General features: G+C 35.3%; 1 protein-coding gene across 2 annotated transcripts; it reads right to left on the reverse strand.

Moving 5' to 3' along the window:
• Window positions 1–336: 336 nt before the first annotated feature.
• LOC107877877 (diacylglycerol O-acyltransferase 1A) lies at window positions 337–27860 on the reverse strand. Of its 2 annotated transcripts, XM_016724662.2 has the most exons (16): window positions 27159–27859; window positions 26474–26554; window positions 26230–26303; window positions 26060–26135; window positions 25747–25814; window positions 25247–25370; window positions 24894–24980; window positions 21447–21548; window positions 21230–21366; window positions 20435–20516; window positions 20304–20324; window positions 1941–2003; window positions 1386–1433; window positions 1225–1287; window positions 924–977; window positions 337–817 (listed from the first exon to the last, which is right to left on the reverse strand). In XM_016724662.2, exons 1-16 carry the CDS (start codon window positions 27546–27548, stop codon window positions 713–715), a joined length of 1575 nt encoding a protein of 524 aa, XP_016580148.1. In that variant the 5' UTR covers window positions 27549–27859; the 3' UTR covers window positions 337–712. The 2 variants fall into 2 exon arrangements, 1 of the variants encoding a protein (XP_016580148.1); XR_007042892.1 differs by lacking the exons at window positions 337–817; window positions 924–977 and adding an exon at window positions 1599–1843 and having other exon boundaries at window positions 1219–1287; window positions 27159–27860.

Below are 27860 nucleotides of genomic sequence, written 5' to 3' on the forward strand. Positions count from 1 at the left end.
GCATTTTTTTAATAAAAATTATATAAGACATAATTTCTAATACATCAAATCAAAGTGTATTATATAAGAAATAATGCCAACATAATTAATGTAAGTGTAACTAACACCAACATTACTGATGCAAATATTACTAGTACATTCTATTCAACATTATTCTTACACACTCTAAACGACTCCCTAGTCTTAACAAAAGTACGATTCTCGCTTTTTCCAAATTGTGTTTCATAACAATCTAATTAAGCGTTTGTTTCAGCACAATCGGCGTTGTTTATCTGTTACACCCATTATTTACATTTCAGGTTAGCGTCACAGTCAAGCACAAGCAGAACAGAAGAATGAGAAATTATAGGTGAGACGGGATTACTAACAACAGGTACACCTCAAGATAGTATTTTACATTTCGCTGACATGGAGAAAACAATAAAATGTTGGACATCATATTTTACATTTCTCTGACATGGAGAAGACAATAAAATGTTGGACATCAGCATCACTTGTGTCCTTGTGTTGTGCATTTAGAACAGATAATTTCGTGTGTCATCTGAATATATCATTTGATGACGGAAATACCCAGAATACCTTGCCAGAAAAACATCATCAGCAATGGTGTTGCTGGTGGATGACCAGTGTCCTCTAAGAAACAGTAGCATAGAGCTTGGAATCCAAAACTTAAATACTCGAATCACACAATAATTCATCCTTATGATGAAGCTTAACGTGCACTGCTTTTTCTATTCATTACGTCGTGGTAATACAGGAGCACGCACATTGGCTGACCAAGAATGCAGAAAAAGCACCAGAACATCATATTGCCCACCTAGAAAGATTATAAACTTGATATCAATTGCTTCTAATTATATTTTAAATGAATGTAGAAGGAATCAGCTGAGCGTATGGAAATATAACTGCATCCGAAAACATACCATCGAGCTTTGGAACTGATTTTGTAAGAAGTTTGTGAGAATGACCAAAGGAACCTGACCAGAGAAACACCGGCATATTTAATCTTCAGCATGAGTAAAGAAGACAATAGTCCATTGTCAAATACTGATGTTTTAAAAACAGTGGTTTTTGGAAACATGAATAAAAATGAATTTAAGTTTCTATGCACCTGATGAAAATGACTACTAACCTTCTATATTAAGTTAAACTACACTGATAGTGTAAACATTTGTAGCCGGAGTATACAACTTAAATCCAATAACAATATGTTAATGCCATTACCTGGAACATAATTCCAATGAACGCCCAAAACTTGAAAAGGCGACATGGAACAGCAATACACAACTGCAGATAGGCAGGAACATGTCATATCAAACCAGTAGTTCTAAGTTTCCAGTACCAGGTTTTGTTATAAAATATGGAACAGGATGGAAACAACGAACCTCGTGGAAAACAGCAGATACAAGGAAAGCAATCAGTAATGCGACCGCCTGCACCAAGTGTTAATGATATAAAACTTGTCAAAGCAGAAAGTGCAAATTCATTTCAAGCAACAGGTTGGTGTTTTATCCTATTTACAGAGACAACGAATAACTGAGATCTGACAGAAAAAGACTTTGATGTAAAATATTCTGCTGAATTGTCAACCAAAGTACCTTATGAAGGTCAAATATCAGGGGCAACTTTTCTCGTTTTCAGCATAAAGACATAATCTTAAGGTTTTAAACCCATCTACACTGGAAATATTTGTGCTTGAAGATCGCCATGGGATAAAAGATGAAAATGCTGCCATAGATTTCTAAAAATGCATTTTGAATTGAGGAATCATCAAGTGAATATAGATTGCCGCATTAGTGGAAGTGAGGTTATTCCTTCAATCTTTGGCAATGATACAATGGAACTAAAAGTAGAAGAAATATCATAAATCAATTTGGAGAGGCGAACACAAGAAAAGTACGATATATACACGAAAAAAAAAAATGAGACTGAAAAGGCACCTTTGGAATTCCGTTCCTTAAGCATGGGAAATAAATGTGACGAACCATCCACTTATGAACAGGCTGCAATAATCACAAGATAGATGGTTACTAATGTTACGGAAATGAAAAATGCTTGACAAAGAGGGAAGCTTAATTGCATGTGCCTGTAACTTAGGGTTCTTTATATGGTGGAATAGGAAAATTGATTTGGGGAAGCAGAACCTCAATGAAGGCCTTTGTTTAACGGGGTCTCATGCAATATGATAGGTGGGCGGAAAATGCTCCATTCTAACTTTAAGAACAATCTATATGCAGTTTCATATAACAGGGAAAACCACAAAACAAAACCATACTTTGGAAACCATTTGAGTTAAACTCAAAAACATATTGACCAATTCCACTAGATTTAACATATAATGTAAGTTTTTTATTAGGATGGTACAAAAATGCTGCCTTTTTGTAACCTAAAGTAGGTCAATCTGAATAAGCCAAATGGACACCCGTACTTCCATCATACCGAACAAAATTAAGAAAATCTTTTTCCTGGAAAACATTTTCCATCATGCTTTAGGTATTTATTATGATAAAATTGGAGGGTGAAATTAAACTTGTTTTATGACATCATTATTTTTACAGTTTGACTTGACCTAATAATACAAGGAGAAATAAGTCTATAAGTTGCTCGGACTATTCCCTTTCGATGACGCACCCGTGTCGACATGATATGGGTGTGGGATCCGTACCCAATATGGTCAACCTAGTTTAGGAACTTTGATCAAAGTCAATGGAGAAATTCCAGATTCAATAATTTTTGTAATCAAAACAAAAGTTAAGGTGAAATTGAAGAAAAATGGATTACTTTGTACGTAGAAATTACTATGTCACTACTTTTTCTTTTATCTCCTCCAAAGATTCTCCTCTTGATCTATATTTTCTCTTCAACTTTTCCACATAGCATCTCATAATTTAGGTTTTATAACTCTATATTTGGATAATTGAATTATTTGTAGCAGAACCCCGCACCCGTATCCATTCCTAGATCCGTATCCTCGAATCATAAAATTTAGATCATGAAGGATCCAACCTCTAGACCGCACCCATGTCTGACACCCGCACTCGAGTCCGAGCAACATAGATAAGTCTAATTGATACAAGAAGACCAAGGAACACAAGAAAAGGCTCAAAACAGTCCACAAATCAAGAGGAATCCGAGGACCCCTTTGAGAGCTAGTTTCGGTCAAACAACAACAATACAAGAATACAAGGAAACAAGGTGTATTTATACACCAAAACAGCCACTAAAACATGATGAACACAAGAAGATAGACAACAATATGATAAGGATAATAACAACAATAAACGGTTACAAGATACATGAACAACAAGAACCAACGGTTTCCCTAAACAACACTAACTCAGACATGAAATGTAGGTACTTTGATCAAAGTCAATGGAGAAATTCCAGATAGATTCAATAATTTTTGTAATCAAAACAAAAGTTAAGGTGAAATTGAAGAAAAATGGATTACTTTGTACGTAGAAATTACTATGTCACTACTTTTTCTTTTATCTCCTCCAAAGATTCTCCTCTTGATCTATATTTTCTCTTCAACTTTTCCACATAACATCTCATAATTTAGGTTTTATAACTCTATATTTGGATATTTGAATTATTTGTAGCAGAACCCCGCACCCGTATCCATTCCTAGATCCGTATCCTCGAATCATAAAATTTAGATCATGAAGGATCCAACCTCTAGACCGCACCCATGTCTGACACCCGCACTCGAGTCCGAGCAACATAGATAAGTCTAATTGATACAAGAAGACCAAGGAACACAAGAAAAGACTCAAAACAGTCCACAAATCAAGAGGAATCCGAGGACCCCTTTGAGAACTAGTTTCGGTCAAACAACTACAACACAAGACTACAAGGAAACAAGGTGTATTTATACACCAAAACAGCCACTAAAACATGATGAACAAAAGAAGATAGACAACAATATGATAAGGATAATAACAACAACAAATGGTTACAAGATACATGAACAACAAGAACCAACAGTTTCCCTAAACAACACTAACTCAGACATGAAATATAGAGATAGATAGTGAGATATACACTACAATAAGACCCAAGAACCCAAAGATATATTAAATCTAAGGACCCCTAGAACTTACGATAGCAACACCACACTCTTATGAAGACACGAGAGGGATCCCACCGCTCAAGCACCATCGTTTCCAAGCAATACACATTCACAAGTGAATCCACACTTGCTCATGTCCTAGTTTCGGCCTAGGGAGGCTCTCTCTCTCAAGAGATGTGTTCTATCATCAACATTCAACAACTAATGAGCTAAAACCTAACATGTTCTATTTATAGACTTATTACAATAAGAGACAAAATGACAAAAGTGCCCCTTAGTGTTAAATGAACAAAATGGAGCCCATGGAGTGCAATAGAGGGGCGACTTTGGAGCCCTTTTCACACTTAACTCGTACACTCTATGTTGCATTCAAAATACTCAAAAGTGCGCATCTTCATGATCGTGCTTGTATCATCCTCTCCATCTTGAGAGGAATTTGACCTCAAATTCACGGCACAAACCAAATGAAAATGGCTCCCAAAACAGTACGCAAAATAAGAAGAAACCGAGGACATAACAACTTCAAGTCTCGGCAAACATCTTCATTTTGCACCTCAGTTTTCTCTCCATCTTGAGATTTGCCTTCAATCTTATTCGGCTCAATTGAGTTTCATACCCGGCCAAGATAGCACTAGGAACGTTGTTATTCATTGTAGCAAAGAAGTTACCTACAAAACACAAACAAATTAGTTGTACAAGAAAGGTCCTCACACTCTCCCTTTATTTCTTTGCCTCTCGGATTCCTCACACTTTAATTTCACAAGTGTTGTAAGCTTGCTTGTACTCCGGGAGGTGTTGAGAGGTGAACCAAATGTTTACAACGACTCAAAAAAAAAAGACTAAGACACACAAAGGAACGTAGACACGAACGGTTTTCAAAACTAATTTATAATCTAGTAAATGGTCACTAGTTTGTAAATTAGTATTGGAATCAACAAACGAAACTAAAGAACAACAAATTGAAACTAGAAGATCAAAATTTGAGCCAAAATTTTTTGCGTGAACAATATATATGGTGACGTGGCAGTTTACAATTGGTCACGGCCCACACAATTTGTTCATCACTTGAAGTCTTCATCTTTACATAATTTTTTGTAATGGATGACTTGATATTGGAAGGAAAGTAAAGTCCTGTAACCTTTCAACTTTTCAAACTCAAAAGGTGAGATTTGACTTTACTAGTCCCACAAGACAAGGTCCCTTGTTTTAAGGAAAGTTGTTGGAAAATGATTGATAAAGTCTTTGATGGTTGTAGTGTCTTTCAAGACTAACAAGTCACACCCCCTTTTTCCTTCACCTTTATGGATCAAATAAACACTTTATTTTAACAAGACATAAAGATTATGAAGAACATCAAGAACTACAACAACATTCCCCAAGAACAACAACAAACTTCAAGAACAACCAATAACATCCAACTTCCAAGTCCAAATCCACAACAACACAAGGCCAAGCTTAGAACAACAATAACATCACAAGGCCAAGGTGAAAACTACAACAAATGTAAGCTCAAATCAAGATATAGACTCAATGTGTTAGTGAGGAACAAAACTAACACTTAGAGACAACAAAGACAAGTAAAAATCTCGGGTAAGACACAACATGAACACAGATTTCGGCCAAGAACACAACGCGGACAGATTGCTCTTTTTTTTTTTTGGGAATTTTCAGTTTTCAACAATTTTTTTATTTTTTTATTTTTCAACTAACAAGCCCAAGATTGATCTTGTGGGAACAAGATCAAGCCATGCTTTGATACCAAATGATACAAGAAGACCAAGGACTATAAGAAAAGGCTCAAAACAGTCCACAAATCAAGTGGAATTCGAGGACCCTTTTGAGAGCTAGTTTTGGTCAAACAACTACAACACAAGAATACAAGGAACAAGGTGAATTTATACACCAAAACAGCCACTCAAACATGATGAATACAAGAAGATAGACAACAATATGATAAGGATAATAACAACAACAAACGGTTACAAGATACATGAACAACAAGAACCAACGGTTTCCCTAAACAACACTAACTCAGACATTAAGACCCAAGAACCCAAAGATATATTAAATCTAAGGACCCCTAGAACTTACGATAGCAACACCACACTCTTATGAAGACACGAGAGGGATTCCACCGCTCAAGCACCATCGTTTCCAAGCAATACACATTCACAAGTGAATCCACACTTGCTCATGTCCTAGTTTCGGCCTAGGGAGGCTCTCTCTCTCTCAAAAGATGTGTTCTATCATCAACATTCAACAACTAATGAGCTAAAACCTAAAATGTTCTATTTATAAACTTATCACAATAAGAGACAAAATGATAAAAGTGCCCCTTAGTGTTAAATGAACAAAATGGAGCCCATGGAGTGCAATAGAGGGGCGACTTTGGAGCCTTTTTTACACTTCAACTCGTACACTCTGTATGTTGCATTCAAAATACTCAAAAGTGTCCATCTTTATGATTGTGCTTGTATCACTAATGGAGCACCAAGTTTTTGGCAATGTAAAAGTAAAACATACTTTATTTTTATGGTCTGATTTTCAACACTAAAATTTCAAAATTAGGAATTCAAATAATCTATTTTCTATAACTTCATTATTCAGGCCAGCTTGCATACACCTCAACTAATTTTATGGAGATAGCCATTACCTCTTCCACTAGCTCAGGTATCACATAACTGTCCACCAAGTCACCTAATGTTCAACTCTAGGAATATTAGAATTTGTGAACTCAAGTTTCTCAACCCAATTCATTACCATTAGGCCACATCCTTATTGCGATATCTATTAGATAATTGTATAGCCTTATTATGAAAGTTTGGAGTACGTCTAGATTAAAATGATCTGCTTCACAGAACAAAACCTAAAGTTTTACTCCCTCTGTCCCAATTTATATGAGTTAGTTTAACTTGACATGGAGTTTAAAAAAGAAAAACTTTTGAAACTTTTGATTTAAAATAAGTCATAGATGTTTGTGTGGCTATAAATGATTTTATTAAGGATATAATAAGCATTTTAAATTTAAATTGCTACTAGATATAGAAATGTGTCATTCTTTTTGGGACTGACTAAAAAGAACAGCGACTCATATAATATATTGGGACAGAGAGAGTAAACTATAAACATCAACTTATATTTATTACAGATGACAATGGTGTAGTGTGGGTTTCAGCATGTGCAGGGAGGTGTCGAGAGTCAAGATAAGCCTGTCAAACGGGATGGGTCCAACCCGGCCCGAATCGACCCATTTAATGAAACCGGCCCGGTTTGACCCAACCCGGTAAGCCCAAGGGCTTTAGGGTACCGTGTCCCAGGCTGTTTTTTTTGTTTTAGGCCCGGTTAACCCGGCCCGAACCCAACCCGGTTGGGGCCCGCCAGTTAACCGGTCCGGCCTGGCCTTCTTTTTTTTTTTGGATTTTGGGCCAAACTAGACGTTGGCCCAACGGCTATATAGCCGTTTTTGGGTCCAAACGGCTAGTTTGGGCCCATTGATTAAAAAAAAAAATTACTTTTAAAATTATTTTTTAATCCCAAAAAATTTTCTATAAATACCCTACACCTTCAAATTATTTTTCACACAATTTTTAATTCTCTCAAATCTCATTCTCTCTCAAATCTCAACTCTCAATTATTCTATAAATTTAATTTCCTAAAGTGCTCACTTTAATTTTTTAATTTTGCGATTACAAAGTACGAGTGCAAGTTTCTAAAGTCGCAACCTTCTGATACTTTCAAAATTTAGTATTGTCGTTCCATCTCTTACATTTAATTTTTATTTAGTGTATTAATTGTTGAATATTTAATTTTATTATATTTGTATATTTTGAATTTGTTTAGTTTAATTTATATTATGGATAAATTAAGAAACCTCGCTACTAAAAGTGTTAAAAAAATTTGTCCCGGAAGCGGTAATGGTAGTAAAAAGCGAAATACTAGCGGTAGAGGTAGTTCAAGTAGTAGATATACCCGTATGCCTCCGACACCGCTTAGTCAACCTTTTGAGGAAGAAGTAGGTATACCTTTAGGTGTAGGTGCTCACGATATGAATTATGTAGAAGCTCAGAAAAATTACGGTATAGAAGAAGAAAATGAAGTAGATGCAGTTAATTTAGATGAAGATGATGAAAATATTGGTGAAACACCCGCAGTAGGAAATGCTAACGTTAGATCTGAATCGGTTAATCTCTCTTCCCGTCCTCCCTGTGCCCCAAGAGCTCGTAAAACAACTAGTATTGGATGGCAATTTTTTGAACGTATATCATATACTAAAGTGCAATGCAATATTTGTCAACAAATATATAAGCATAAAAGCGGAGGCAAGCTAGGAGGTACGGATACGTTAATGAGACATATAGGTGATGCTCACGAAAGAGAGTTAAATATTGCACGAGGTGGTGGGGATGTTGGTGGGCCAACGCAAACTAGAATGGACCCAGCAACCGGTCAGGTAATGAAGTACAATAAATTGAGGGACCGAAAAGAAATAGCTAAAATATTAGTTGTGGGTTGTTTGTCTTTTAGTTTTCCTTCTTCTTATGCCTTTATTCATTATATTCAAGCAATTTCTAATCCTATGTTTAATGGTGTTCCTAGAAGTACTTGTCGATCTGATATTTTTAGACTTTATTCACAATATTGTTTTTATTTATCAACATTGTTAAAAAATATTCAATGTAGATTGTCCCTAACTTCTGATCTTGGTCGTGCTGTAAATAAAAATGATTATTTAACCGTTACTTGTCACTGAATGGATAGTAATTTTGTGATGCAAAAATATATTCTTTCTTTTTTATATGATAAAGATCGTAAACATACTGGAGATTTTATTGTTGATTCTATTGTTAAAGTTGCCGGATTTTATGGTCTCAAAAATAAAATCTTATGTATTGCTTTTGATAATGCTTCTAACAACAAGACTGCTATAAAAAAATTAAAATCTAAGTTATCTCCACCGTTGCCTGAAATTTTTCACATTAAATGTACATGTCATATATATAATTTAATTGTAAAAGATGGTCTTGAGTTTTTTGACCTTTATATTGAAAAAATCGTCTTGCTGTTGGTTTTATTCAAGGAAATAATCGAAGAAAAAGAGTTAGAGAATTTAAAGTTAAATGTCAAGAAAATGGACTTGCACCGATATTGATGCCTGAGGAAATTGATATTAGATGGAATTCTAAGTATGATTTTTTAAAAACTTGTTATAAATATAGAGTTCCAATTACACTAGCTTTTAACCAACATTGCGGTTCATTTGCTAATTCTGCTGATTGCATGCTACATGATTCTGATTGGGTTGTAATTAATGTTCTTGTTAAGTTTTTAGAAAAATCTTATGTAGTTACGGTTGAATTTTTCGGTGCTTATTATCCTACTGTTTGTAACATTTTGACATATATAGCCGATATTTTTGGTTTGGTCAAAGAATATAAAAATAAAAAAGGTTATAAAGAAGTTGTTAGTGCCATGTTTACTAAATTTAAAAAATATTTTTTCCCGATTCCACCTATTTACTTGGTTGGTGATATGCTAAATCCGTGCATGAAATATAATACTATGTGCCACTTTAGTACTATTATTTATGCTAACTTAGAAATAAATACTAACAATGATTCTGAACAAGTACAACCTGATTTGTGGACGGCTAAGGGTGATGCGAATGAATACATAGAAAAATTATATAATCACTATGCTGATTTATTTGATTTAGTCGTACCTACAAATATCACTCCAACTGTCGCTCCTCATCCTCCCGAGGAGCTATCATCTTCTAAAAGGCCGGCACATAGTGGTTTTCCTGATTCCTTTTATGATTTACCTTGTTGGAACAGTGTTGATGACAGAGCTTACGTATCAACTTATCGGAAAGAGTTGAAATATTATCTTCGGTCACCGCCAGAGGATCACAGATGACAGATCAACACGTTGGATTGGTGGAGTAATGAAACACAATATCCTGTGTTTTCAAGATAAGCTAGAGATATCTTAAATGTTCCAATGTCAACCGTTGCATCAGAGAGCGCCTTTAGTCAAGGCTTGGAGACAACCGACACTCATTGGGAAGCAATGCAATGAATCTTCTAGTTTCAGAGATTGGATTAGAGAGGCAAGAAGAAACCAAAGAATGGAACCGGAGCCGAACGACGAGCTGAACTTGAAGAAATTATGTCTTCACGGGAGAACTCAGCAGAATCAAGTCCAATGCATGGTCTTGCCCCCATTGACTTTGACTATCCTATTCAAATTCCCGTTAATATTAACATGAATGAGTTGGAAAAAAAGATGCATAATTTGTAGATTTTTCATTCATGTAAATTATAAATTTTGGATCATTTCGCAATCAATAAAATTCAACATTCATTCACTCCTTGGCCCTTACTTTGTAATTTTTTTCATTTAATGATTTAAATTGAATTTCTACTTTAAATTAAAAACTTACTTCTAATATATTATTAATTTACTACCAAGTATTGTTAATTTATTATATTAAGTAGCATATGTTTTATATATTTGGGTATATATCTTCTATAGATATGTATATTTAATGTATACATGTGTATATGTTTTATAAATTATATATATATTGTAGTGTGTGTGTATATATGTGTGTATATATCTTCTATAGACGTGTATATTTAACGTATATATATGTATATGTTTTATAAATTAGTATATAACTATATATATATAAAACTATATATAACTATATATATATATAACTATATATATTGTAATGTATATATATTGTAGTATATTTTATTTAAACTTTAAAGTAGCAATATACAATGAATGGTGCGTATATATGTGTAATTGTGTATATATTTTTTAAATTCTAATGTAGTATATACTATATATATAGTGTATATATATTGTTTAATGTATTTAAAATGTTTATAGGTGGGTATATATAGTGTATATTGAAAAAAAGTTTTTATTTTTATTTGTGACCGGGTTTGACCGGATTTCTAACCGGGTTTGATCGGGTTTAGGTGGGTTTAACCGGGTTGGGTTAAGTGGGCCGGGTTAGGGTTGTTTTTAAAAAGTTTACTGTTGAGCCCGGCCCGGCCGGCCCACTTAACCCCAACCTGGACCCGACTCAACCCGCAACCCGAATAATTTTAATGGGCCAGTTCTGGGTTGACCCGGCCCGACCCACTTAACACCCTTAAGTCAAGATAAATAATTAAATTATATGCAGGTATTGGTGCAGACTGGATGTAATGGAGGTCTGTATTCGTGGTCTTGTGTGATAAGAACGCTTCACCAAAACTTAAAGGCAATTTCTATGGAGTGGTAGTTGGATCGACTATGTTGTATCGGATAGCCTGTTGACCAGTTAAGAACTATCATATTCAAAAGCTAAAAGTTGCAGAAATGAGGATCCTGCAATAGATGTATGCGCATACTAGGATAGATAGTATTAGAAATGAGGATATCAGAGACACGGTAGGAGTGACTACGGTGGAGAACAAGATGCGGGAAGTGAGATAGAAATGGTTTAGGCATATGAAGAGAGATGACTAAATGCTCAAGTGAAAAGGTGTGAGAGGCTCATTATGGAGGATTTCAGGAGAGGTAGAGGTATAAGTTAAAAGGAGATGTGATTAGACAAGATAGTGGAATTTCAGCTTACCAGGGACATGACCTTAGGAGGTTGTGGAAGACACGGATTACGATAGTGTTAGTAGGTAGCAGTTTGTTGTCTTGTTATCTGTCCTTACTAATAGTTGTAGTATTGCTCCTGTAGTTTCTTGTCCTTCAATTTCTGTTACTATTTGTTGTTTCTTATACTTCGACAGTCATTTTATATTGTTGTAGTTACTATCCTATTACTATTTGTTCTTTCTTGTACTTCGGTTATGATTACTGTGGACTCATTTTCCATTAAGCCACGGGTCCACAGAAAACAATCACTCTACCTCTGAGGTAGGGGTAAAGTCTACGCACACTCTACCTTTACCAAACCCCATTTCGTGGGATTATACTAGGTATGTTGTTGTATTGATGCAGGTCCCATTTAGAATTTAAAGTGATCTCGAAATTTTTTGGTATTTAAAATGTTTATAGGTGGGTATATATAGTGTATATTGAAAAAAAGTTTTTATTTTTATTTGTGACCGGGTTTGACCGGATTTCTAACCGGGTTTGATCGGGTTTAGGTGGGTTTAACCGAGTTGGGTTAAGTGGGCCGGGTTAGGGTTGTTTTTAAAAAGTTTACTGTTGAGCCCGGCCCGGCCGGCCCACTTAACCCCAACCTGGACCCGGCTCAACCCACAACCCGAATAATTTTAATGGGCCAGTTCTGGGTTGACCCGGCCCGACCCACTTAACACCCTTAAGTGAAGATAAATAATTAAATTATATGCAGGTATTGGTGCAGACTGGATGTAATGGAGGTCTGTATTCGTGGTCTTGTGTGATAAGAACGCTTCACCAAAACTTAAAGGCAATTTCTATGGAGTGGTAGTTGGATCGACTATGTTGTATGGGGTAGCATGTTGACCAGTTAAGAACTATCATATTCAAAAGCTAAAAGTTGTAGAAATGAGGATCCTGCAATAGATGTGTGCGCATACTAGGATAGATAGTATTAGAAATGAGGATATCAAAGACACGGTGGGAGTGACTACGGTGGAGAACAAGATGCGGGAAGTGAGATAGAAATGGTTTAGGCATATGAAGAGAGATAACTAAATGCTCAAGTGAAAAGGTGTGAGAGGCTGATTATGGAGGATTTCAGGAGAGGTAGAGGTATAAGTTAAAGGAGATGTGATTAGACAGGACATAGTGCAATTTCAGCTTACTAGGGACATGACCTTAGAAGGTTGTGGAAGACACAGATTACGATAGTGTTAGTAGGTAGCAGTTTGTTCTCTTGTTATCTGTCCTTACTAATAGTTGTAGTATTGCTCCTGTAGTTTCTTGTCCTTCGATTTCTGTTATTATTTGTTGTTTCTTATACTTCGACAGTCATTTTATATTGTTGTCGTTACTATCCTACTACTATTTGTTCTTTCTTGTACTTCGGTTACGATTACTGTGGACTCATTTTCCCTTAAGCCACGGGTCCACAAAAAACAATCACTCTACCTCTGAGGTAGGGGTAAAGTCTACGTACACTCTACCTTTACCAAATCCCATTTCGTGGGGATTATACTAGGTATGTTATTGTATTGATGCAGGTCCCATTTAGAATTTAAAGTGATCTTAAAATTTTTGGTCTTAAAAGTTCATCCATATTTGGAAATCATCATATTCATGGTGCACTTGATATCACACTGATAAGCATCAATTGAGTCAAATTCAAGATTTAAATTTTATGGATTCAATATTTCAAGTTTTTTACTTTTATAGCTATAAATACATATCTACTACCCCTCCATGCCAATTCATATGACACCATTTGACATGACACAAGTTTAAAAAAACAAATGAAGACTTTTAAAACTTATGGTCTAAAATAAATCTTAGACATCTGTGTGGTAGGTTATAAATCATTTCATTAAGGGTAAAAGAGAAATTTTAAAATTATTGTTTCTAATTATAGAAAGATGACATTCTTTTAGGAATAAACTAAAAAAGAAAGGTGCTACATAAATTGGGACAGACGAGCAATATTTATTGTAATTCTAATAGACTTACATACATAAATTTATGTTAGTTAGATATTGAAAAAACGGGGTTCAAATAAATCCGGTGCTACTATGTTGCATCCGCCCCTAGCATCAGTTATTTTATTCCTATGAATTTTGAAGAGCAATGTGGAATATGTCATTTACACGTAAAAATGGAAATGAAAATAATCTAAAACATACCTAAAATTAGGAAAATGTAACATGTATTTTGCAGTGTTACTGCATTCACTAACCAAAACTAATGCCGATCATTCTTATTCCATTTTTAATATTGATAAAATTTTAAAAGATACTTCTTGTGAAGAAATATAAGAGAAAAATATATTGAATTGTTGTAACTACATTATTACATTGAGACTCTATTTATAGACAATACATTCCAATCCTTTTCCTAATAGGACGCTACATTACAATCTTTTTTCAAGTAGGATTTTATATGCTACTCCTATTCCTACTCATATTCTAACACTCCCCCTCAAGGTGGTGCATAAAAGACATATGTACCAAGCTTGTTATGGATGTAACTAATATGAGAATCGGTGAGGGACTTGGTGAAGATATCTGCAAGAAAACTGATAAGGACTGCTTTGGACGTCTGTGAGACCTCAATTGAAACAGAACAAACTGAAAAAATGATCCGAAAAGAAGTAAATATTGCTGTAAAGTCTGTCGCTGGAAAATTGTCGAAAACTGATATAAAATATACGGGTCGTCTCGAAATCAAGAGACGAGTAGATCTTGAACATGAAAGTCACCAAAAACTTAGCCGAAACATGCTCACACGCCAGATTATTAGATTTGATTGCTGAAAAGTGACTACAATTGGAGGAGGAAAAAAGTACATGGGTAGGGTCGGAATGATGACACGACCCTACTGAAAAAGAGAAATATGTGTAGGGTCAGAATAATAGCACGACCCTATTGAGAAATAGAAATTATATGAGTAGGATCAGAATGACGGCACGATCCTACTGGAAAAGAGAAATTATATGGGCAGCGTCGGAATGATGGCATGATCCTACTGAAAAAAATCTGAAGAGTCACCGGAAAAACGTACGGAACTATGTAAATTAAATCGAAGGAGTCACCAGAAAGATGTATGGTGCTATGCAACTTAAATATGAGACGGCAGTCCGGAAAGATTCTCGGTGCTATGCAAATCAGATATGAGAAAATAGTCACCGAAAAGAAGTACGGTGCTAAGAAAAATAGATATGAAAAAGTAGTCACTGGATAGATGCATGGTGCTATGCAAAGATATGAGAAAATAGTCACTAAAAAGATACACAGTGACCCAACTTTTGCTAACATAATCATTGGCCAGATGGGCGGCATATATGGATTATAGCCGTCCGCCGGCAGCGAAAAGTCTTTGATTCTTTACCAAGATCGTGAAAGCTCTGATACCATGTGAAAAGTATGAGAAAAATATTATTGAATTGTTGTAACTACATTATTATATTGAGGCCCTATTTATAGACATTACATTCCAATCCTTTTCCTAATAGGATTTTATATGTTATTCCTACTCATATTCTAACACTTCCTATGTCAATTATGTAGAAGTGTACAACAGTAAATCATTAACCTTACGATTAAATGTCTTCTATAGAAGTAATCATTAGTAACTGCCTTTGAAAAATTTAAAACATGTTTCAATTTTAGAATCACCTATTTTTATGTTGTTTCCAAGCACTACCTGGATTGTCTTAAAGCAGTTGCACTAAAGGTCCAAAAGAAAGAACTCAAGAACACACTTAATTCCCAAACGGACATACAAATTTCCAACCAAAAGACAAAAAAGGAATACAACTAACAATACTTTTAGAAAAAGAATACTTAAGCGGGGCGGGTGAACGCGGTTACAGTGCAGGGCAGGTGAGTGGGTTGAAAATTTTGCGAGTTAAGATAGAACTTGCACTGCACCACTTGCCATCCCTAATTAATTGTCATTCCTGTCACTTAATATAGTTAATTAAGAGTTGCTTTTACTTACTATAATCTGCTTACTGTTATGAAATATAAAGTAAGAACAAGAAGAATGGAGAGAGAAAGAAGAATGGAGAGAGATGAAAGAGTAATTCTTATTTCTTGAAGGGTGAATAATAATGAAGGAAAACCCTTTTATTTATAGGGGAAAACTAACTTTGTCCCAAAGTTGGGGTTTCTAACTTTTCTAAAAATAGACATTCACTATATATGGGAATACATTTAAAACACTTCCCTTTGAATGTCTAATTAATAGATAATACGTATATATAGGTTGCCTCATTAAAACCTTACAGAAAAAAAAAGTGAGACAAAACCTCGTAAGATAAAAAGAGTACAACCCACATTTACCTCCCTAATGAGAACATCCTTGAACCTTTGTATTCCGATCTTGTGCACATTCTTCTTAAAAGTTGCAGTTGGAAGAAAGTGAATAAATCAGTCACATTGTCATTTGAATGAATCTGTTTCACATTAATATCATAATTCTTTTGGAGCTCATGTGTACAGAAAAGCTTTGGCGAAATGTGCTTCATTATATCTCCTTTTATGGATCCTCCCTTAAGTTATGCTATGCATGATGCATTATCATATAAAATTATGGATACTTTGTCACATTTCAAACCACATTTTTCTCGAATGAGATGTGTCATAGATCTCAACCACACATTCCCGACTTGCTTCATGAATAACTATTATCTCAGCATGGTTCGATGAAGTGTCTATGATAGACTGCTTTGTAGATCTCCAAGAAATGACAGTACCCCCACATATGAACACATAGCCTATTTGAGACCGAGCTTTATGTGGGTCAGATAAATATCCAGCATCAGCATAACCAACAAGATCAGGACTACAATCTTTAAAATAAAATAAGCTCATGTGTTTGATCCCATTTCGATGTCTTCTAGTAGGAGCAGAACTATACCTTGCTAAAAAATTGACTGAAAACGCTATATCAGGCATTGTAGTATTTACAAAATACATTAGTACACCAATTGCACTAAGATATACAACTAATCTAATTCGATATATTTCTCATTTCAGTAAATAATCTATTGCTTTTGAAAACTGTCCAAGAGTTCCAACAATTTTCAAGTTATAAATTTATGCAATACAAGGATTATAAATAAGTTTCCCAGAAACTTTTACTTTTATATGCTTCAAACATTTTGAATCCTTAAAAAGTTTTCATATAAGTTTTGTCAAGTGACAATATTCAACATTTCATGTGTGACATCTTCACGTGTCTGAACTGTAAATCATAAAGTTTTATGCTTATCAAGATGCATCCTTTCAAGTCGCTTGATATAATATTTCTACATCAGTATGCTTAAATAAATGTAGAATTCAGATCTTCGTAATCTTTTACAATATTGGGCCAATATTGTATCAAAAATATCATCGATGATATATCATTTTGTATCGGCTCACAATGTGACATAACATTTTGAGATCTCATCACTTCATTATTTTCAGGTACCTGAACCTTTCAAAAGATTTCATGAAGTGTTATGTCGTAACCTCTTTAAGTGCACATTGCCTCCTTATTATGGTCATTTGCTCCTTTTCTTTTTCAAGAATTATTGCTTTTAGAATCGATTGAACTACCATGCTTCATACATATAGTAGACTTTGTCCTTCAGGGACATCCAATTGAAGCATTTACAACTAAATATAATATTAATTTTTGGGTCAACAAATGCTCCTAACATATGAACTTAAATTATCTTTTGAATCAGGATCATATTGATGATAATTCACAACATATTTCTGAGTTGTTTATTATCTCCCCTTCGTATTAGGAAAACTAACATATCTCCCCTCGTATTGGGAAAACTAACATACATCTTAATTTACTTTAGAGAATATCCATCTTTGTGCATCATTGTATATCCATTAATCATATACTGCACATCGAAATTATTAGATGAAAAATATGTGGTTCTTGACCTTGAACCAACTTTGAGGGGAATTAATATAATTTATTGATTTGATGCATATAAGTACTTTTGTATATAATATACTCCCTGCGTCTCATTTTATGTGTCGCCATTTCCTATTTAGTTCGTCCCAAAAGAATGTCACCTTTCTTTATTCAGTAATTATTTAATGACATCATTCCCATTTTATCCTTAGTGGGTCCCATTAGTTAAGAAAAGATAACTAAAAGGTAACTATTAAAATAACTTTAAGAGAGGCAATTTTGTAAACTTTACATAGTCATCACTTATTTCTTAAACTCCGTGCCCGGTCAAATGGCAACACATAAAATGGTACAGAGGTAGTACCATTTTTCAAACCAACACATGAAGCTATGTTCTCATTAGCAAGGGTATAACTATTTATCGAAGACATTCAATACCAAACCGGCATTATTAAGATGAATTGTCTTGATTACACAATCCAACAATTATGCTCTTAACTCAATTTTATTGAGCAAGCAACTTTGAAATGTACATGCGATCATCTTATTGATTTAATTTCTCAACATATCACATGATAGGTGAACAGGCCCTTATTCACCTTTAATACTTTTCAGAATTTGAGGAATTCAACCCCAACGTTAGTTGGTCCAACTAACTTATCATGAGAACAAGCAAAACATTAAAAGTTCATGAAGAATTTTCTAATTCTTCAATACTATGTTTATACTTAATATGCACATCTTTGAAATGTTGCAGTCATTCATGTCAACTTAAGTTTACCATGACATACGTTTTTTACTTTAGTAAACTTCTTGTTTACTATGACAAGAATTTTGTATCAATAAACAATAAATTCTTGATTTATTATGGCATGCTTGTGTAATTTTTCACATTTGTGTTTCTTACCAAAGTAACTTGAAAATATTCAATCTTACAATTATTCTGCCTCTTTTGGAAGTGGATTGTGATATCTTCACAACTAAAAATACGTTCGAATTTATATATAGTCACATTCACCCCAAGGTATAAATTTGTATTTATAATAATCAGAATTCTCATTCCCCAAGAATGAAATATAATCGTGCCTTAAGTCTATCAAATTATAATAGCTTAAAACCTCCTTCAAGATATTACTACTTCAGGAGCAAATCGAGGCTTACATATAATGTAGAGAATTTTTCTCTAACATATCTAATAATCATAATAAGCGTGTGAAAATATCATCACTTTTTGATGATTATTATATCATATTGTCCCTCTACGCTTATATTCGTACATTCAATCCCTTGTCTTCTTTTAGACATACTATGCACTGTCATCACATTAACTTAAGGGAATGGAGCAAATTCAATGGGACAAATTTTACGTCTTTTCACCAAAAATACATTATTTAACCTTAGCCATCATTATATTATCAATATAGTGCACTAAGATTCAAACTCAACGTCTTATCCATATAAAGACGTCTTAGGTCATAAATTGATGGGAATCGAACCCATCTTATCATCATGGTGCATCGATACTCTAAGCTGATGTTTTAACCCTCTTAATGTGATGAAATTTGAATCCATCGTCTTACCTTAGCCAATAAATAGCCTTTGAGATATTATACTTTGTAATTATATACATACATAAATAAATTTAATTTCAACAAGTCAAGTAAAACATACACATACAGTTATCTATGTAGATGGACAAACTTAGTTACTGTTCAATTAAGTACCACTTACGATGACTGTAGGCCTAACCCAATCAATCACAGTTAATTTGACTCTAAAGAAAATCTACTTTTGGTGGCCTTATATTTGTTTTACACCCAATAAAGGACTAGAAAAGAAAAACAAAAGAAGATCAATCTTCAAATTCTAAAGCTATGAAATAATCCTCCAGTACGATATATGACTTTGATTTCAAGATATATTCCAAAAATTAGAAGTGTTAAACGTGTAATAATAATATAGATCACATTTCTTGATGTGATCAAGCAAGAGTAATAAATTTATCATGATCTACAAGAAAGCATATAAAAAACATGAGCAAATAAAAATTACAAATTCAGACCTCTTACCAAAAAAGTGCTCGTGGCCTTAAATTACTTCATTCTTCTTTCATGTTTTAAAAAGTGTTTGCTCGAGATGATAGAGTCTCGTGCTGATAATGTGTTATGAAATATAATATAAGAAGAAAAATAGAGAGAGAGAAGAAAGAGTAATTCTTATTTCTCTTAAGGATTTCTTGAGGGGTGAATAACAATGAAGGAGAATCCCTTTATTTATAGGGAAAACTTTGTCACAAAGTTGGGGTTTCTAACTTTTCTAAAAATGGACATTCACTATATATGGTAATACATTTATAAAATTTAAAACAATATCTCTACAGTTTTTTGGGCTAATGGAAAAAATTATTAAGCATGAGCCAGAAGTATACTTTTGGAAAGATGCAGGTTGGGCCAAAGATATTTTGCTAAATCCAACAGTGGAGTGGAAGAGAAGACAGACATTTGATTCTGTTAGGAAAGCTTTACTTAGTGACAAATCAAACCAAGAGCGATGGCAATAGGATATAACATCATTTCAAAATGTACTTTTGGTATTCCACTAATTGGTCAATAAGACAAAATGTTTGCATGCATAAGAATCAAGAAATGATATACAAAAAAAAAGCAGATAGACATACCATATTCCACATTCTCCAGTACTGGTAACAGCAACCGCAACAGGATAATCACGCAAAAAACGAATAAGAAACTCCAACCAGCTGTGAAACATTTGGGATATAGCAAAAGGCAAAGTGATATTTGAATCTACCTCATCAATTGTTTTGGCATTCCACCAATCCTTGTAGAACTCACGATCACCAAAACACAGTAGTTCGGCAAGTATATTTAACCTGAAGACAAATATGAAAGATGTAAACAGAACTAAGTCTCTTTGATGCAAGGGAACATAAGCCAAATATTCATTTTAGTATTATTCAGAGATAAAGAGTGTAAGCTTTTCATCCTCATTAACACTAAGGGAACATCAGCAAAGAGATAAATTATGATGACACGACTTTGAAGCTTTCACACTAACAAAATAAGGAAGAATGCATAGTCTAAACATCTGATGAAATAGTTCTTATGTCATTGTCAACAATCCTAACTGTTCATAAGATTCAGAAAGTCTTAGCATTAAGGCATTTACAACTGAAAGCCACTTTCTTATTCCAGGGAACATTTTCTCTCCTTTTATCTGGGTGAGGGGGGGAGGGGCAGATTTCAATCAGAAATATGCCAACTAAAACCATTCAGGCTCATTACAACCTCCAGATTGCACCTTCTGATCCTTCTTTTTTCCGTGATAGTGCACTAATCATGTTTAGAATCTTGAATTTTAGTAAGCGATCAACACTTCAACGGTTAGTAACTAAGCATCAAAGTTGAAATAAACATGTTTTGATTGGGAAAAGGGAAAACCTGTGGAGACAGACACCTCAACAATATTAACAATACTTGTTCTGAAGGATTTTACAGCACACATTTCTTGCAAGAAAAAAGGATTCGGGCGTCGAACAAAAGGAAAAGAATAAATAATATATGAAATAAAAGTAGAGGGACATACCAAAGATGAAAGAAGCAGTAAAACATGCAGAGCCAGACATATAAATTTGGAACCGAAAGCTTCAATACCCTCTCGATGGCATATAAAAGGTTTCCTTTCAAAGGGTGTTGTGAATTTTGCACGATTGGGTTAATGTACTGCACAAGGATGCATCCCCCTCAGAATGTATTTAAGCTTATCAGAGGCAATTCTGAACCTTCACAAAAGAAAAAATCACCTGTTCTATGATAAATCCCATCAATCCCGTAAATATTACCAGCTTGATGAATTGTCGGGCCACCCAACCTTTGCGAATGCATGGAGTTTGGGGATAGCTAAGCTTCAGATAACAGAATAGATAAATCAAAAAACTAATGAGTTGATGTAAAACAAACAACTCCTACAGTGAAATCTCTTTGATCCCATTATATAGGATTTTTATTTAAAAGTGATTTAATTAGAAGATGATAGCTTCAGTGATCTATTTCCATTGGTTATCAAAAAAATAAATTATAAGATGATAGCATATATATTTTCTTAAAAAAAAGGGAAGAGGGAATCACAATAAGTTATTAATCTAGATAGAAAAGAGTCCTTCAGTATTAGATAATCATGGAATGAACTTTCTTAAGTAGTAGATTAATTGTTTGGTTGAGTTGTCTTTCTGGACGAGACCCAAAATTAGTATGATAAAATACACTATAGTAGTCAAAATGTATGAATATGTTCAATTCAACAACCCCCTAAATATGCTAACTGAGTTGGACTTGCCTAAAGTTCTAAATCACAAGGAACTACTCTGGAGTTCAAGTATGAACAGTAAAATTCAATAAGAAATTCAAAGAGAGCCATGTAAGTAGTTTAAAGAGTATCATATAACCCAACCATTTTACAATCTCAATGAGTAATTTAAAACATCTAAACACCAATAATACTAAGCTCCAATCATTTTACAATCTCTATGAGTAAATTAAAACATCTAAAAACCAATAATACCAAGTCCAAGATAAATCTTCAAGCATGTGTATCATTTTAATAATTTACTATGAAGATCTGGGAGAGGATGGTTGAGCGGAGATTGAGGAGGATCGTGTCCATTTCGGAGAACCAGTTTGGTTTTATGCCTGGTTGCTCGACGACAGAGGCAATACACCTGGTGAGGAGATTGGTGGAGCAATATAGGGAAAGGAAGAGGGATTTGCACATGGTGTTCATCGACCTGTAGAAGGCGTATGACAAAGTTCCTAGGGAGGTGCTTTGGAGATGCTTAGAGGCGAGGGGTCCCGGTGGTGTACATCAGAGCTATTAAGGACATGTACGATAGAGGGAAGACTCGGGTGAGAACGGCGGGAGGGGACTCAGAGCATTTTGCGATCGAGACAGGGTTGCATCAGGGTTCGACTCTTAGTCCGTTCCTGTTTGCGTTGGTGATGGACGTGTTGACGCAGAGTATTCAAGGGGAGGTGCCGTGGTGTATGTTGTTTGCGAACGATGTAGTGCTGATTGATGAGGCAGGGGAGTGAATGAAAAATTGGAGATTTGGAGGCAAACCCTTGAATCTAAGGGGTTTAGGTTGAGTAGGTCCAAGACGGAGTATATGGAGTGCAAGTTTAGTGACTTGAGGCAGGAGGACGATGTAGTGGTGAGGTTGGATTCCCAGGATGTTTGCAAGAGGGATAGTTTTAAGTATCTTGGGTCTATGATTCAGGGGAATGGCGAGATTGATGAGGATGTCTCTAACCGTATTGGAGCTGGTTGGATGAAGTGGAGGCTCGCCTCGGGAGTGTTGTGTGATAAAAAGGTGCCACTTAAGCTTAAAGGCAAATTCTATAGAGTGGCAGTCCGTCCAGCCATGCTATATGGAGCAGACTGTTGGCTAATCAAGAACTCCCACATTCAAAGAGTGAAGGTGGAGGAAATGAGAATATTGCGCTGGATGTGTGGACTTACTAGAGGGGATAAAGTTAGGAATGAGACTGTCCGGGAGAAGGTGTGAGTGGCTTCGGTGGAGGACAAGATGTTGGAAGGAAGATTGAGATGGTTTAGGCATATGAAGAGGAGGGGCACGGATGCCCCAGTTCATAGGTATGAGAGGCTTGTGTTGGATGGCTTCAAGAGAAGGAGAGGGAGGCCGAAGAAGTACTGGAGAGAAGTAATTAAACATGACATGGAGCAGCTTCAGCTTACTGAGGACATGACCCTAGATAGGAAGGTGTAGAGGTCGCGGATAAGGGTAGAAGGATAGGTTGTGTGCGTAGGTTGTAGCAAGTAGTTAAAAGAGCTCATGTATAGCCGGGTTAGTAATCCTAGGACTATGTCCATAGGTAGGAGCCCCTAGTCAGGAGGTTCTGGGTGTGGCGGGTGTCTCTGTATGTGTATGTTACTGCTAGGTGGGGGTCTTATTCCAGATGTCCTATGGCTTACCTATTATCTCATATTGCGCTTATCTACCTTATTTTCGTATTGCTCTGATTTCTATTTTATTATGTCTTATTCCTTTTATATTATGTCATCCATCATGCTTCATGTTTCATTACGCTCCTGTTTACTATTCTTTATCTTTAGTCGGGGGTCTATCGAAAACAGCCTCTCTACTTCTTTGGAGGTAGCGGTATGGACTGCGTATATTTTACCCTCCTCAGACCCCACTTTTGTGGGAATATACTGGGTTTGTTGTTGTTGTTGTTGTTGTATTATTTGAACAGTTTGAGCACAAAATATATCACGAAAAGCATTTGAGGGTATCAATGGTTATTGAGAGGGAAAAATGAGAATTCTAACTAATGAGAGACCCAACCATATGATACATATACGTACATACTATAGGGAGCGGGGAAGAAATTGAACTTGTTAAATTAATATTAGGGATCAAGCGCCCGGCAAAACAATTTCAAAATCTAAAAGACAAAATCATAAGTTGATAACTACGAATCACAAGATTCCCAGAACCAAATTTACCATTTATAGCAATTGCAACACCAATTTAAAGCTCCTAATTTTTATCATATTTACAAGATGGATAGCCCCGCTGTTCCACTTGTGACCTAATTTTACTTTACTCTAGTGGCCAAATTGATCAATGCTAGGAATAATGTTAGATCAAGGTGTGGTGTAGTGGTCAATGAAGCAGGTTGAGAATCATGAGGTATCCAGCAGAGGCAAACGCACTAGGCGATTTTTTCCTATTTCTCCAAGCTTTGGTGGACAGAGTTACCCGACACTTGTGTTGGCGGGAGGTAGCAGGTACCCGCCTATAGAATTCGCGCACAAACTGGTCCGGACACCCCGTTATCAAAAAATGAAAAAAAGAAGAGAGAATAGTATTACTGATTTAGTTGCAAAATTCCTGATAGATTAAGAACAATTTAATGGTCAAAATATATAAACTTTGACAATTGAAGTCTATGCATGACAGTTATTTGGCACAACATATCAAATACAAGTTTATCATCAATAATGTCTAACCTCTATGACCAAACCAAAAAAAACTGAAAGCATCAACTAGGCACACAGTAATCCACTCCTAATTTCTATATTAAACATTGCAAACCACATTAAACAAGTTAATTTATTTAGAATAGGGGTTAATTTGCAAACATACATAAGCTAATGATGTTATGGTGCATGTTCTCTATAATGGAAAAAAATGACTGGATAAAACTATGCAGGATGTAACTGATCCTACCTGATAACATAATGTTGGAGCAACCATGAAGTAAGCCAAACTCTTGAAGCTAACATCATAACAGGAATCCGCATCTGAAGTTTCAACCTAACAACATAAATAAATGAATAACAACAACATACCCCGCAAGATCCCACAAAGTAGTCTAGAAATAAGTAATAAAGAAAGGGAAAAAAAAAACATAAATAAACCAGGGATAAGACAGTTGGTATTAACATTTCTCAAAACAAAAAAATAAGACAAATCACTGAAGTTAGTTAATCTAGTGACTTTTAATATTCACACCACAAATGAAGCTTCAATCAAGCGCAGATCCTATGGTTCCATGAGAAGAGGACACGGATTAATAATACCTTATCCATACACTTTGCAAGCTGTCTCATATCGCGATTTGTATGTGCATAAGAAACCAGCTTCATCCACACAATACAAGCAACAAGCATCAATATGACACCAGACAGAAAAGCAGAATCACACCTGTGCAGTTTAAAACACATTAACTTGATATTATTTTCAACTTATATCAGCTAGAGAAATAGCAGTTGGACAGATAAGTTGAAAATTCTCCCCTCATAATGGTAAACCAAATTTTACATCAGTGATTATCCTACCCAATATCCCAAAATGAAGGTTTAAAATGTCTAAAGCAGTTAAACTCAGAAACAAATATTAGTTCCTATGCAGAACTCCTCACCCAATAAATAGGCATCTTTTGACATCTAAGATATTCACCAGTTGTAGCTAGAAAATTTCTCAGTTTTACGACAAACATGGAAGCCGCAAGAGCCGCCTACTGTACACTCTTAAGAGGATATATATCAAAGTTTCATGATTTTAATGCATAAAGACATACGTAAGAATGACCAGAACTGGATACAAAATGGCAGCTGTTGTTATAGTTATATGAAGAATGACCACCACCTGCAGCATCATGCAGAAAAATTGTTGATCAAGTTTGAGTCTTAAAGTAATTATGGATCATAAAAATAGTCAAAACATCATAAATCACAAATCACAAATACACCAGCATAAACTTTCTTCACTATAAACAGGAAAACGATTTCAGTGAAAACTCCATGTGAAAGAAATTTTCACTTTACATAATAAGGATGGATTTTAGAAAATATAAAAAAGGTAACATAGAAAAAGAGGTGATCTCAACTTACACACTCAGTCATACGCCTCTTCTGTGCCATCTTCTCCACAAGGAAAGCAGTGAGAGGCAAAAGTTGGAGACTGAGACTGGAAGCACATGAAGACTTTCAAACCTTTTTGTCCAAAGATTAGTAGGTATTAAGACCAGAGCAAAGAGAAGAAGGGCTCAAGATGGTAATACCAGCACATTAGAAGCGGCCAATCCCTTAAAGACTTCGAACTAAACCAAAATCCAGCCCTAATTAACAAGCCATACTGCAATAGTAGTAAAATTTTGTCATCTCCAGTATAAAACAAACATTTTTAAATGACATATCATCTCTTTGTGACCCTATTCCTGTTAGATTGGGTTGATAGTGATACTGGTGCATCAAAAAAGTGGGCAGGCAACAAATTGCACTGAGACATTACAAAAAGATGTATACCTTCATCAAATTCTCGATAATCAGCCTGCTGTTAACTGCAATCAGCACCACCACACAGAGATTGAACAAGCCTGCATGACTCTACACAATATCCATATATTGTGCGTCAGAAAAGCATTATACGCGCGCTTTATACAAAGGTATATTAGCACTTGTGAGCCACATGAGATGCAGTCAAGAAAAACACAAAACTGAAATTCTTTAGTCTTCAAAAAGTTTGTAGAATTCCATTTTCTTCGGTAGTTCATACATCACTAGTGAATACTAATGATACAGCACAATAACTCTCTTATAGTGCATATTATGCTACAAGCACTTGTGATCCACATGAAATGCAATCAAGAAAAACAGGAAATTGAGGATCTTTCACCTGCAAAAAGTTTATAGGCTTCCACTGTCTTCATTAGTTCAAAAATCATTAGTGGATACTGAAAATATTTCACAGTAACTCCTACCATTTGTCAAGGTCTCCTGCTATGCTTTTCACCTATAAGCATAGCATAGGTGTGACCAAACCAAAGATCACAAGAACCCATTATCTATTGACAGTTCTATTATCTTCTCCGGTAATTTTGGTGACCATACTGTAGTATGAGTATCGTCCTAGATCACACAGGGTGAAAACCTATTATTTTATTTTTTTGTAACCAAAAAAAAGAAAGGAAGAAGAAGAAATAAACAACACCTGTCTGAAAATGGCGTCGGAGCTAAGAGGACTCTCCCTGATTCGCCGGTGAGCTGGCGTGGACGCCCTGTAAGAAAATTTATACAGCGTTGTTGCTTCGGTTGTTTTGTTTTCCTCACCATTGACAACAGCATCGCTCCGTTCCTCCTCCCTTAAATTTCCATCACCAACCGATTTACTCATCGTTTCAAATCCAGCACCGCTTCCACATGCATCATCTCTGATATCGTCATTCGTATTCACATCCGCACTATCGATTCCAGTAGCTGGCTCAAAACCACTACTGCCACGTCTTCTCCGAACCGCCTGATTAAGATCAGAGTTGAGATTTTCAATGCCCGAAGCCGTCGCTGTCGGTGCTAGGCTCTCCGGCATTTCCATGATCGCCATTGCATACTCTGACCAAATCACAGTTTAAACAGTAGAAATAAGGAGAGATTCGAAATCAAAATTCACATGCGATGGAATTGTGGTTATGGGTAAAAAGAAGGGCCGAAAAAGAGGATCTAAAAAAGTGAGAGAGGGATTAGGATTCGGTGAGATTTGAAAAGTAATCATCATTTGCTGTTAAGGCGGTTTCATTTTGAATTGTTCACATTAAATTGTATTTGTAAAAAAAAAACTGCGCAAATTACGCCAATGCGGGAATTGTGCACTTTTTGGGTCTAAACAAGGAAAGTGGCAAACATGCGGCCAAACTTA

The sequence above is a fragment of the Capsicum annuum genome, chromosome 7, assembly GCF_002878395.1.
Source record: "Capsicum annuum cultivar UCD-10X-F1 chromosome 7, UCD10Xv1.1, whole genome shotgun sequence".
Lineage (NCBI taxonomy): Eukaryota > Viridiplantae > Streptophyta > Magnoliopsida > Solanales > Solanaceae > Capsicum > Capsicum annuum.